The sequence below is a fragment of the Panthera uncia genome, assembly GCF_023721935.1.
Source record: "Panthera uncia isolate 11264 chromosome C1 unlocalized genomic scaffold, Puncia_PCG_1.0 HiC_scaffold_4, whole genome shotgun sequence".
Taxonomy (NCBI): domain Eukaryota; kingdom Metazoa; phylum Chordata; class Mammalia; order Carnivora; family Felidae; genus Panthera; species Panthera uncia.
The window spans coordinates 49142412-49155038 of NW_026057585.1; the positions used below are offsets into that span (position 1 = coordinate 49142412).

The 12627-nt window shown below is 37.7% G+C and overlaps 1 protein-coding gene across 1 annotated transcript in view; it reads left to right on the forward strand.

The window, feature by feature from the left end:
• RPE65 (retinoid isomerohydrolase RPE65) overlaps window positions 1-11377 on the forward strand; it is a 17210-nt gene extending 5833 nt beyond the window's left edge. The window contains exons 7-11 of the mRNA XM_049617028.1: window positions 396-525; window positions 8168-8282; window positions 8364-8458; window positions 8566-8677; window positions 9774-11377. Of these exons, the coding sequence (XP_049472985.1) occupies window positions 396-525; window positions 8168-8282; window positions 8364-8458; window positions 8566-8677; window positions 9774-9925 (604 nt within the window). The 3' untranslated portion in view covers window positions 9926-11377. The remainder of the gene's footprint in view (window positions 1-395; window positions 526-8167; window positions 8283-8363; window positions 8459-8565; window positions 8678-9773) is intronic.
• Window positions 11378-12627: the final 1250 nt, after the last annotated feature.

Consider the following 12627-nt stretch of genomic DNA (forward strand, 5'->3'; position numbering starts at 1 on the left):
GGGGGCCGCGTGCAGAGTGGGGGGCTTGAACTCCACCCACTCTGGATTTGAAAGAAAAAGGCATGCTTTCTTCAGAATACCGAGTCACCAAAAAGACAGTAGCCTCTAAAGACACAGACGGAATGATGGAGAAGCAGAACAGAAAGTATCATATAAGTCTGCTGTTATTTAAACATATCCATGAGGCAGGATAAGTTTTGTTTGTTTGCTTGCTTCCTTTTCATGCAGCATGAGCACGGGCAGCAGCTTATGGCTCTAATATACCTGGGTCATTAGCAGGTTCTGAGTTGGAGAATGAAGGACAGGCAGGCACTTGTTCTTTTAAAAGGCATGGATTGTCTCTCCGAAATCATTTGCAATTGTCTGCGCTCATGTCTGACTTCTTACTTTTGCAGATTTGAATTTGTTTATAATTACCTATATTTAGCCAATTTACGTGAGAACTGGGAAGAAGTGAAAAAAAATGCCAGAAAGGCTCCCCAGCCTGAAGTCAGGAGATACGTACTTCCTCTGAATATTGACAAGGTAACCACCCTCTACACAGATTTCAGATATAACCAGAATGTTTCATCTCTCTCAGGATTTGTTCTCCTGCCTTATGTTTATACATAAAATCTTGAAATTTTAGAGCTGGAAGGAACTTTAAAAATATACTAATTCAACTGCCCTCATTTAACAAATGAGGAAACTGAAGCTCCAAAGAGTGACATGACTTAGCAAAAGCCAATGGCAGCAGAGCCAAAACGAAAACCAGGTTTTGATTCTAAATCTGCTGTTCTTTCATTTGCAAAATCCTTTAAAAATATTTTTTCTCAGTGAATAGTGCAGACCACTGATGCCTAGGATCCTTTGTCAATAGTATAAATAATTTAATTCAAATAATTTGAAATTCTAAAGCAATGAAGCTTAAAAAAGTACCCCTGTAGGGAAATCGGCCCATTATTTTGGTTTTCTGCAAACCATCTGAAGATACCACCACAGGATAAACACCATTAATAGCCTTTGGCAGTCATCTTTTCATCTCTGCTTTTTCTTCCTTGTATTCAGTGGCTCTCTTTTTAGAATATTAGATTAACATCAAGAAATTTTAGTGTGATAGAATACCAGTCAAAATCAAGAAAAATATAATTTTCACAATAGATACATGGACACACACTGGGTAAGACAGCTATATGGAATGTAAAACACTGTACTCAAAGCTTAGATCAGATGTACTGGGAAATAAACCCAGTTTAGAACTAGACACTATTGCTCTTAAGCAAGCTTGTAAGCTCTATGAAGAATGAGAAAAGAAGAGAAGGTTGAGGTGGAGTAAATGAGCTTCTACAAAGGCAGGGAGGGATTAAAAAAGCAAAACTTGATACAGAAGTATAAAGAAGTTGGTGGAGCTGATACATTAGGAGCATAGAGGAGATGGGCATGGGGCAGAGAGACTGGAAAGACAGATTGGAATGATTTTATATGGGACTTTAAGCACTTCTAACTTGGCCCTTAGGAAGCATATCTCTGGTATATGTAGTTTAGTGCTCATAAAATACCAAATGAATGAGTCCATTGATTTTAGTGAACTCTTATTTGACTAGTAATGGTAAAATCACAATCATCTTTAAATTAAGGAAATAAAATAAGATCATTTAACTTAAATATTCCTTACCTCAGTGTCTTCACATTCAAAAAGAGGAAAAAGGAAAGATTTTCCTAAATGTGTAGCCATCACTGTCTGAAGAAAGACCACCCAATTGTAAAATAGGGAACTTCAGTGATGATGAAAAATGGCTAATGTCACCCGAGACCCTACCTTCACTTTCTTCCAATAGTTATTAATTACCCACTGTAACACAGCATCGTACTAAATTATTTCAGTGCGTACATCAATAGGATATGCTCTTGCTCTCCTGGAACTCATCACCTAGTGTGGTAGGGAGGAGGAAGGTGATTCAGTAACGATAACACATGTCAGCATGAGACAAGTAGTGTGAGGGAGGCATAAATTGCTTTGGCTATTCAGAGGATGGAGCAGTCACACTTGTTTGGAGAGATTCATGGAACACAGTCATTTGCAATATTCTGGCAGAAGAGATGAAATTGAAGCAGATCAACTTAAGGCAGAAATAATAGTTTGAGGAAAGAGAGAAGTGGGGAGGGACAGAAAAGCATCAGGAACTGACTTAATCCAACTAGTTGGAACATAAGCATAAGTAGTGGAATACATTGTTGTCGGGGGGGGGGGGCGATAAAAAAGCTTAAAATGCAGGCTGGGGTGCCTGGGTGGCTCAGATGATTAAGCATCTGACTCTTGATTTTGGCTCAGGTCATGATCTCATGGTTTGCGGGATGCAGCCCCGTTTTGGGCTCTTCTCTGTGAGTGCAGAGCCTGCTTAGGATTCTTTTCTTCCTCTCTCTGTCCCTTCCCCACTCACACTCAGTCTCTCTCTCAAAATAAATAAACTTTTAAAAAAAGCAAGCTGGTAATCTCTGAAAGCATTTTTTTTTAAGTTCACTTACTTGAGAGAGAGCACAAGCAGGAGAGGGGCAGAGGGAGAGAGGGAGAAAGAGAATCCTAAGCTGATAGCACAGAACCCTATGTAAAGCTTGATCTCAGGAACTGTGAGATCATGACCTTAGCTAAAACCAAGAGTCAGAGGATCCACAGACTGAGCCACGCAGGTGCCCTCTTTTGAAAGCTTTAAGGCCAGGATAAGAGGTGGTACTTTATTCGGCAGGTGATGGGAGACAGTGAAGGTTTCTGAGCAGAAGGAAACCATATTCAGAGCTAGGGGACTGGGTACTAAGTGTGCTGATTTGCATGGTTCTCTCTACTACTAAATGTCCGCCTTCCCTGAACAAGTCACTCAATCACTGTAAGTTCAGTGGCCTGCTCTGAAACCTAACTAAAGTAGACTAAATAATAACGAGGGTCATTTGCAGCTTTAATAACTTGATTTTCTAAAATAAATTTCTGAATAAGTGCTACTGGAAGTGTAAAAAGGACAGAGATGGGGACCTGGGATAGAAGACAATTAAAATCACTCAGGCGAGAGAAAAATGTAGTACCAGGAACAGGCAAACACAGACAAAAATAAGAGCTCCTATAGGTGGAATTACAAGGGTCTTGCATTTGATTGGATGGAGGAATGAATTAAATCTTTGATATGCAAAATATCATAGAGATCCTGTAAGCCTACGTGTCTAGAATAGTGATACCTTTGGAAATAGGGAGTATAACAGGCAGAGTAGGTGTGGGGACAAATATGAATTGCAAAACTATGAGAAAGAGAGAGGATAACGAGTAAGGAGGTTGATTTCACGTCAAACAGAGCCAGGCTTGAGTTTCAGCTCTGCCACTTACTAGCTGGGTGATTTAACCTTAAATTTCCTTCTCTCGGTCTGTAAAGGGAAACATTTAACCTTGTTAAATTTCCTTTTCTTTATTTATAGCCATCTTACTGGGTTGTTGTGGTTGATAAATGAGTTGATATATGTCTGTTATTAAATAGAGCCCTTGACACAAAGTAAATGCTAAATAAATATTCGTCATCATCATCATCATCAACAACAACAAAATCAGTATCAAAACATCTTCATGAAATATGCTTCATGGGCTTTCATACATCAATGCAGGGCCTTGGGAGATCAATTAGAATTGATAGTTACTGATATTGAAATGATGATCAACTATATGAGAACACATAGATGAGACTGCTAACAGGAAAAAATAAATCTCACTTCAAAATACATTTTTTAAAAGAAACTTACCCATTTGTTTATTTTAAACATGAATTTGATAGCCCAGAAAATGCTGAGAGAAGAAAAGATGGCCAGGCATGGAAGTTTGGGAAAGTGTCATGTACAGAAGTTGGTATAAAAAGAGGAGACAGAAAGGGAGAGAAAAAGTCTTTAAAGAGCCCTAGCTAGAGCTAAGAGAGGGCAATGCCACACTGGATAGGGCAAGAGGGTTTCATCAGTGCCCACTCCTATGGGCGAGTTAAAAGGATGAAGACTAAAAACCACACACTAGATTTGGTGATCTCCAAAGGGAGGAGGGTGAGAGAGGCAGCAATCAGGATTCAAGGCACTGAAGATGAGCAAGTGGTAGGATGTGGGAGCACTTACTGTAGTCCACACTGAAAAGTTTGGCAGTGAAGGGAAATATCGGTCATAAATTAGGAGAAGGAGAGATAAGAAAGAGATTGAGGGAAGGGCTAAGGAGAGGAAAGAGTACAAGATGAGTGAAATTTCCAGTCTACTGATTAAGCTAATGGTAGCATCTTTAAAATACATCTTTATTTTTTTGAATAGGCAGTGCTTTCAAATGGTCAAAAATCAAAATGATATGAAAAAGTACACACTGGGAAATCTCACTCCAACTTCTGTCTACATCCAGTCCATACCACCTCCATTCACTTTCTATGTGTAACTTTTCATGTCTTTCCTTTTCTTTGGTTTGTTTATGCGAATATAAGAATACACACACACACACACACACACACACACACACGCATACATGTAACTATTATTTCCCACTCTCATACACAAAAAGTAACTTTCTATATCCACTGTTCAGTGCCCTACTTTTTTCATTTAACAATATATGCAGAAGACCTTGCTGTTTTCAACTGCACAGTATCCTGTTTGTGAACACACCCAAGTCCCACACTGCTGAGCAACAGAATTGTTTCCAATCTTTGGCTGTTACAGATGTTATGAGGAATAACTTTGTATATGTGTTCTTTCATACATGCATAGATATATGAAGAGGATAGATCCTCAGAAGTGAGATTTCAGGGTTAAAGGATAATTGCATCTACTAAAAAAAAGTGGGGGGGGGGATGAAAAGGAGGAGCTAGTTTGTTGGGGAAAACAAAAGTAATGTTACAGATTTCTTACATAAAAAACTTTATTTACCAATAGAAAAAATAAGATAGAATGAAGTAAGATAATCAATTTAAACTTACAAGTTCATAAATAAGTCTGACATAAGCATTTGATCTCTTCTACCCAAAAACCACCAAGTGACTTAACACTCCATTTCACAAAATCTCATAAAACTCTCTCCATTTCTCTATTTGCTCTTTATCTCCCACCACTTCCTCTACTATTTCCTCTTAATGCACCTCTTAATACACCACCAGAAAAATCCCCTCCATCCTCCCCTTAGAATGTTCCTCTTTTTCCTTCTCCTTCTCCTTCTTCTTCTTCTAATCAAAACCTGGCTTTCTTCCAAGGATACTGATCTCTCCAGCAGCAACCTCCAGTACAGCCTTTATATCACTTGGTCTGGGGTTAGGGTAGGGGTTCTCTTTGTCCCACTTTTCTGCATCCAGATTCACTGTTCCTTCCATCCACTCTTTAAATATTCCAATTTTAAATCTCACTTCAACGAATTATATAGTCAAGTGGCATATACACCTCTCATTCCCTCATTATTGTTGTCATCTACGAACCACCACTCACTCACTTCCCCTCCTGGCTCAATGTCACACTCCCCAGATCTACTCCTGACTCTTGGTCATTTCCATATATACATCATAGGTGATTCTTCCAACAACTTGTCCTCTCAGTTCCTTGACCTCTTGCACTGATCATGTCTTCCACTCTATCTCAGCCACTCACTCCCCATAGTCACACACTTGACCCTGCCATTACCTATGACTGTGCTCCTTCCAAAATCTTAATTTTGTGCATGACATACTCTGACTATCACCTCCCATTTTTCAAGATCACTTGTCCTACTGTGATTCTTTCCAGGAACCTCCAATCCACTGAACCTACCACCTTCTCACTATACCTCACTCCACTGAGAACTTACCTGTACTCATTACTTAACTAAAATTCCATTGTCAACAATTATAATCTTAGATCTTCATTTCTCTTACCTTTATTACTTTATTGAACTCATTTGTCAAAACCACAATCCTAGTTAAATTCAACTCTCCACCCACTCTACACTTGTACCTCCAAGGCTGAAATTAGGTGCTGAAAACACACAATCATGTTAATTGGTTCATTTTTAAATACATGACCACAAACCTCACTGCTACATTTCTCAACTTCATTTACTCTCCCACTTTGCTAGTTAAGTATTTCACACCCTCCTCTCTTCAAACTTCTAACACCTCCCACCTCCACACTCATACTCAGCTGATGGCTCTGCTTCCTATTTTATTGAAACAAATGAAAGAAATCAAAAAAGAACGTTATACTCCTGCCACCACGTCTTCCCACCCACCAGCATCTGTACTTGTATTGAATTATCTTTCATCCCACCCAGAACTAATCCTTCCCATTTTCCCTTCCTTACCCACTCAAGGACAGCACCCAAGCAATTCTCCCCCTTTCCTGTATCATTACTCTCCCTTCTTACTGGATCACGCATACCCTACCATTATTTCGCCCTCTTACAAAATCCTTCTCTTGATTTTTCTTGGCCCCATCAGCTACCCTCATTCCTCTTCTTGTAGATTACCTCTTAATGTGAGAGGGCACTAGAACTCAGCCCTTCTTTTTATCTTCTTTTTGTACATTCATTCCTTTTGTAAAGATTCATACTTTAAAGCAGCCTATATTCACATTTTCAACTTCCTTTCAACTCAAGCTTCATATATGCTACTACCAACTCCAAGCCTCCATTTAGCTGTCCAATAGACAGCTCAAGTTTAGTTAGACAAAATCTAAATTTCTCCTCTTCCTCTACCAAACCATTTACCCCACCTACAGTAGTCCCCATCTTTGCTGTGACAGCTCCAACCTGTAATTATTTAGGCCAAACACCTTGGAGTCATCCTTGACTCCTCTCTTAATTTCATGCCTCTTCCCCACCCCGTAGCCTATCTATCAGGAAAACCTCATGACTCTACCTTCCACTTCTCGCTGACACCAGTGCTACCAACCTAGTCTGAACTACTGTTTTCTTTTGACTGGACCACTACGTGACAGCTAGTTTCCTCAACTGCACTCTTGCTTCCCTCCTACTCCCAAGGGTAGTCTCGACAGAGCAGCCAGAGTGATTCTTTTAAATATAGCATGCCAATCCTCTGCCCAAAATCATTCCACGGCTTCCCATCTCTCACTCAGAGTAAAAGACCAAGTGCTCACAATGACCTATAAAGCTGTACACAAGACAGCTCTACCCTCCTCTCCAGCTCCTTTTCCCCAGGCTCAATTAGTTGCAGCCACACTGGTCTCTTTAATGTTCTTCAGCTATATTTGGCATCCTCCTACCTTAGGCCTTTGCACTGTTTATTCTCTTTGTTTAAATGTTCTTCCTGCGCTGTTGACTTCTTCACCCCTTGCAAGTTTTGTCCCAAATGTCACCTTTTTGATGAAGCCCACCCTCACCACCGAATAAAATTGTAACTCACCTACCCTTCACACTTTTGATCTTCCTAACTCTGCTGTATAGTTTTCTCCCCATACTCCTGATACACTATACACTTTTAAATTATATTTATTGTTTATGTTCCCCAACTAGAATGCAAGCTTCATGAGGGGAGGGAGTCTATTCTCTGAAATATCCCAAATGTCTAAAACAGAATCTAGCACAAAACATGTACTCAAGTATTTGATATACATATTAGTAAATAAATATGTTCCTAGAAAGACCCCATGGTATCCTTTCATAAAATAATCTGAAAATCACAGGGCAGGGTAAGGGGTTGACAGATCTTAGACAACATCTGGTCCAAGAATTTTTCTGCATTTTTTTTGACAACATAACTATATGATTTTTTTCAAGCAAAATCAAAATATAGCCCAGCAATAAAGATACATTGTATCTTTATAGTACAGATAAACACTAAATGAATCCCTAGAGTTTGAAGTCTTTTGTCATTCTACAGGAAAACATTTTTTTTTCCTCAGAGGCCCTCCCTTAGAGCCCTAAATTTTCTTTGAGGACAATTTCATTGGATACATGTGAAGATTAAGGACCTAGAGGTTACACAACTTTCCCAGGGATACACAGCCAGTGACTCACACAGGCACAGACAGCTTTCCCAGTAGTGCACTTGGTTGGGTTTGCTTGCCTGTAGCTGTCTGCACTTCTCCTCCCTACACATTGACTTAAGAAACAAAGAACTCAGGAGACAAAACTCGGGAAGACTGCATTTATGGCGGCTTGATTTTTTCCTTCCTTCTCACTGAGGTTTCTGTTATCCTCTTTCCTTAGGCTGACACAGGCAAGAATTTAGTCACACTCCCCAACACAACTGCCACTGCAATTCTGTGCAGTGATGAGACTATCTGGCTGGAACCTGAGGTTCTCTTTTCAGGGCCTCGCCAAGGTGAGATGATTTAGCGAGGGAACAAACTGTTCCATTCAGAAATTAACTTGAGTTTTCCTAAGCATGTCCTCTATTTTGTAGCATTTGAGTTTCCTCAAATCAATTACCAGAAGTATGGTGGGAAACCTTACACATACGCGTATGGACTTGGCCTGAATCACTTTGTTCCAGACAGGGTAATTAATCCATCTTACCTAATGCTAGAAAAGTAGTTTGTGTCCTCTACTAGCCAAGTAAAGCACATTGACTGATTAATTGATCGATTTCTCTTTCTTGCAAGCAGCTCTGTAAGCTGAATGTTAAAACTAAAGAAACTTGGGTATGGCAAGAGCCTGATTCATACCCATCAGAACCCATCTTTGTTTCTCACCCAGATGCCTTGGAGGAAGATGATGGTAATGAAAGCAATGGATATGTCTGAACACTTTCTTTTTACTGAAATTCTATATGTTAGTGCATTAGGAGAGAAGCCACAGTGATTACTCCCTAATGTTCAGATGTGATCCTTAATACTACTGAATGGGAAGCACTAAAGAATTTAAACTTATTTGAAAATAAGTTTCATCTATGGCCAATATCACTGATTACTCATGGGAAAATGTTAAAGCACCATCTGTGTCATAATGGAACATCATTGTCTACTCTAGATGGAGGGAAGGTGAAGAGAGAACAGCGTGAATTCTGTTTTTGCCTTTTCTGATTTAGATAAATTTCTGAAAAAGGGTAGACTTCTAAGGAGAGAAATTGAGTATTTTAACAGATCAAAGAGAATGAGAACGAGGCTTTGTGCCTCTGCTTTGGGTTTGTTCTTTTATAGTAAGCCAGAGCTACAGCCTGTAACACAGCAACTCAATTACAAAGCATCAATCTTTGTTAACTATTGATTAGCTGAGACAGGAAGGTAGATTATACTCTCTAAGATTAAAATATGGAAAATCACAGATAAATGAATAAAATAAAGAATTATAGAGCCATTTCATGCTGAACAATTTTACAAATAGAGCCAACCCAGACAAAACTGCAAAATGTTTGCTCCCATTTTGTAAGAAGGAAGTAAGCTTCTAGCTAGGTCTTGGAAACTACAGAAATAATACACCTTACTGTTTTCAAAGTCTTTTAATATATATTTTTCATCTGATTGTCACACTTTTTTTGCAGTAAGTTATGTTAAATCTTATGTTACAGATAAGAGCACAGATCCATTCAATTAATAAGATTTTAATGAACAGCTAACTCTGTCCTAGTAATTGTATTATGCTACTGGGATATAACAAGTATCCCAATGACAATCCCAGAGACAAGACAGATATGGTCACTCCCTTCCTAAAGCTGATAGTCTAGGGAACATAAAGAGTTTGAAAGACCTCTTCAGGGTGACCACATTTGTCAATGCAATACCTTCTATATTATTTCAATGACATTTAATCTATGGTCCTGGGATTTTTTTCCTTCTTTTAATTTAACATTGCCTTCCTTACTTTTGATTAACAGGTGTAGTTCTGAGTGTGGTGGTGAGCCCTGGGGCAGGACAAAAGCCCGCTTATCTTCTGATTCTGAATGCCAAGGACTTGAGTGAAGTTGCCAGGGCTGAAGTGGAGATTAACATCCCTGTTACCTTTCATGGGCTGTTCAAAAAATCCTGAGCACATTCCAGCAAATTATATTTCTATTGACAGAACTAAGAGAAACAGTCAGGTCTGCAATCAAATTCTGTTCAATTTTAGCCTGCTGTATTATATGGTTTTAACTTGCAGATGCACACAATTTTTGCAATATTTTACAGAAAGCACAAAGTTGAGCAAGCAATTCCTTTACAAAAAAAAAAAAAAAAAAAAGTACGTATTTAGATAATCATGCTTTCTCTGAGACAGACAGACCATAACTAAAAACTCTATATATTTAGTAATCAAATAGAAAATGAATGTGGATTTATCAAACTTTTTGGTTCCTATTATAAAAGTGTATTTTAGGTACCCATCTGCTCCAAGTATTTTTTAACATTTAAAAGCCAAAGTTCTCTATACCAGATTTGTATGTGGCTTTGCTGAGTCAAAGCAGTATCAGGCAAAAAGGCTTAATTCCTAAATGTCAGAGCAAACTTTTTCACAAACCAGGAACTATCATCTAAGGGTAACCCTAGTAATTGTGTATATACACACACACACACACACACACACACACACACATGTATGTATGTATGTGTGTATATATAACTGCTCTGAGATTCTCAAGCTTTATGAAAGGCATTTAATATAGGTAATTACTGATTATTTCTGATTTTACAATGAGAAAGCCTATCTCTAATCGACTGAGGGCTCTAGCCAAAGAACATCGCAAAGACTAAGTTATCTATTAAAAACTTATATAACATCAAAGCAATTACATATAGCAGTGACTATCACTTTTTGAAATACTCACAAATATAATTTCTACTTAAAATAAGAGTATATGATAATGTCAGGGGGTTATATTATGTTGCCTCTTATGTTAATCATATTTAAACACTGTGCAATCACCTGACCTAAGTGAAAGAGAGAAAAAGAGAAAATATTAAATCATTAACATTCAATATTAATACATTTTAAGTACTTTTATTTTTAAAATTATTCTCCTATGTGCTACATGATGTAAAAAAATGAATATTGACAAAAAATTATATTGTATATCTTAATCCTGGTATTTTATGCTAAGAAGTATTACATATCATTGTATTTAAGATAATCAGCATTGTGTTTGACTAAGTAAAAATAGCTTGAAGGAACAGACTGACTAGGGTACTTGATGTACCCATTTGATTTCTTTATTTAGATAAAATGCAAACTCATTTTTTAAAGTTATAAATACTCATTGAAACATACTTTTCAAAGAAATCTAAAATTATAGAAAAGTAGAAATTATAAAGTAAAATTATACAGAGCTCATCTAAGCTGAACTACCATTAAGATTGGGTAAATTCTTTTCCATCTTTTTTCCTCCAGTGGATTTTTAATGTAATCATTGTTTCATTGTGGCTCATTCCTAGCTAGAACTAGAAATTTCACAAAAGAAAAGAAAAATGCCAGAGAATAACATACAATATGTGACTGTAGATAAACATCAGTCTGTTAGTTTTTGTCTCTAGACATGGCATATGAACATAATTCCACAAAGAAGGATATTTATCCATTTCTTTTAAAAATGCAGAAAATAAAGTACTGAGCAATTACAAAGTTTTGCGCTTAATAAAGCCTCCCAATTTGAGACAGTTCCTAAAGTTGCCCCTTCCTACATTCGCCAATCACTCTGTGCCTTCTTCTCATTCATTTTCCATGAAGCAAGTCTTGCAATTTGGGGTGCCCACCTCTCCTCTTTTTGTAGAAGCCCATTATGAGCACTGTGCTCTGTGAAGAACACGAGTGTTTTTTAAGATAGGAAACAGATTACGCCAAAGTAACATTCTGCCAATACCATTTCACCAAAATAAGAATTCTCTATACAATCATTGCTAATAGTACGCCAAGAAGGCTTAGGAGCTACCTTTCAAGACCCAAAATGGGACATGGGGTTAAGTGTTTTAATTAGAATAAGGGAGATTTAAGTCAGACAAGAGGGAGTAACTTGGAAATTCAGATTGAAAAAATTAAGGAAACTGCTTTCTAAGAATCAGAGCTACATATTTGGGGGATCTAGAGAACCATGTCCCATCTACAAATAAATCTGTTTTAAGGAAAAAAATTCAATTGGATTAAGACAAATAAACCTGTGGATAAGTAGTTATTTTTAAAATAACAAGCTGCTTAGAGTGCTTTTTCTCCCACTTTGATCACTTTATATTTGTCATAGCCAAGTCAATAAAACTTTTGAAAATATCACCAAAGGCTAATTAAAAACTGATAATTGCCTTATGGCAGACAATTTAGACATAGTTCCTGTGCTGTATTGTAAACCAGAAAATACCAATAGACAGCAAAGGCAACCTACTTTGCAAGAATTCTGTGACAATATTATTCCATCATCCCACAGTCTGGCTGAAATGCAGTGCTTTCTTCTGTAAACCTGATAGGAAGAGTATCAATGATTAGGGATTATAGAGAAAATATACCCTTAAAGAATCCCTAAGGAACATCCCAAAGGAACACCAAATCTGGTAAAATTCAGCCTCAATGGGAAAACTATCTCTGAAAGACAGGAAGAAAGGAAACTCATACTCGGACTGCCTTTTACTTTTAGAGAAAAGGGAAAATTATTCCTAATACTACATCCGTCATGATACTATCTGCACCATTTTAAAAGTGAGGAAAGGGAGGCCAAGTTACTTTTCTAATGAGAAGCAAAACGTAAATTAAAATCTAAATCTAACAGTTCT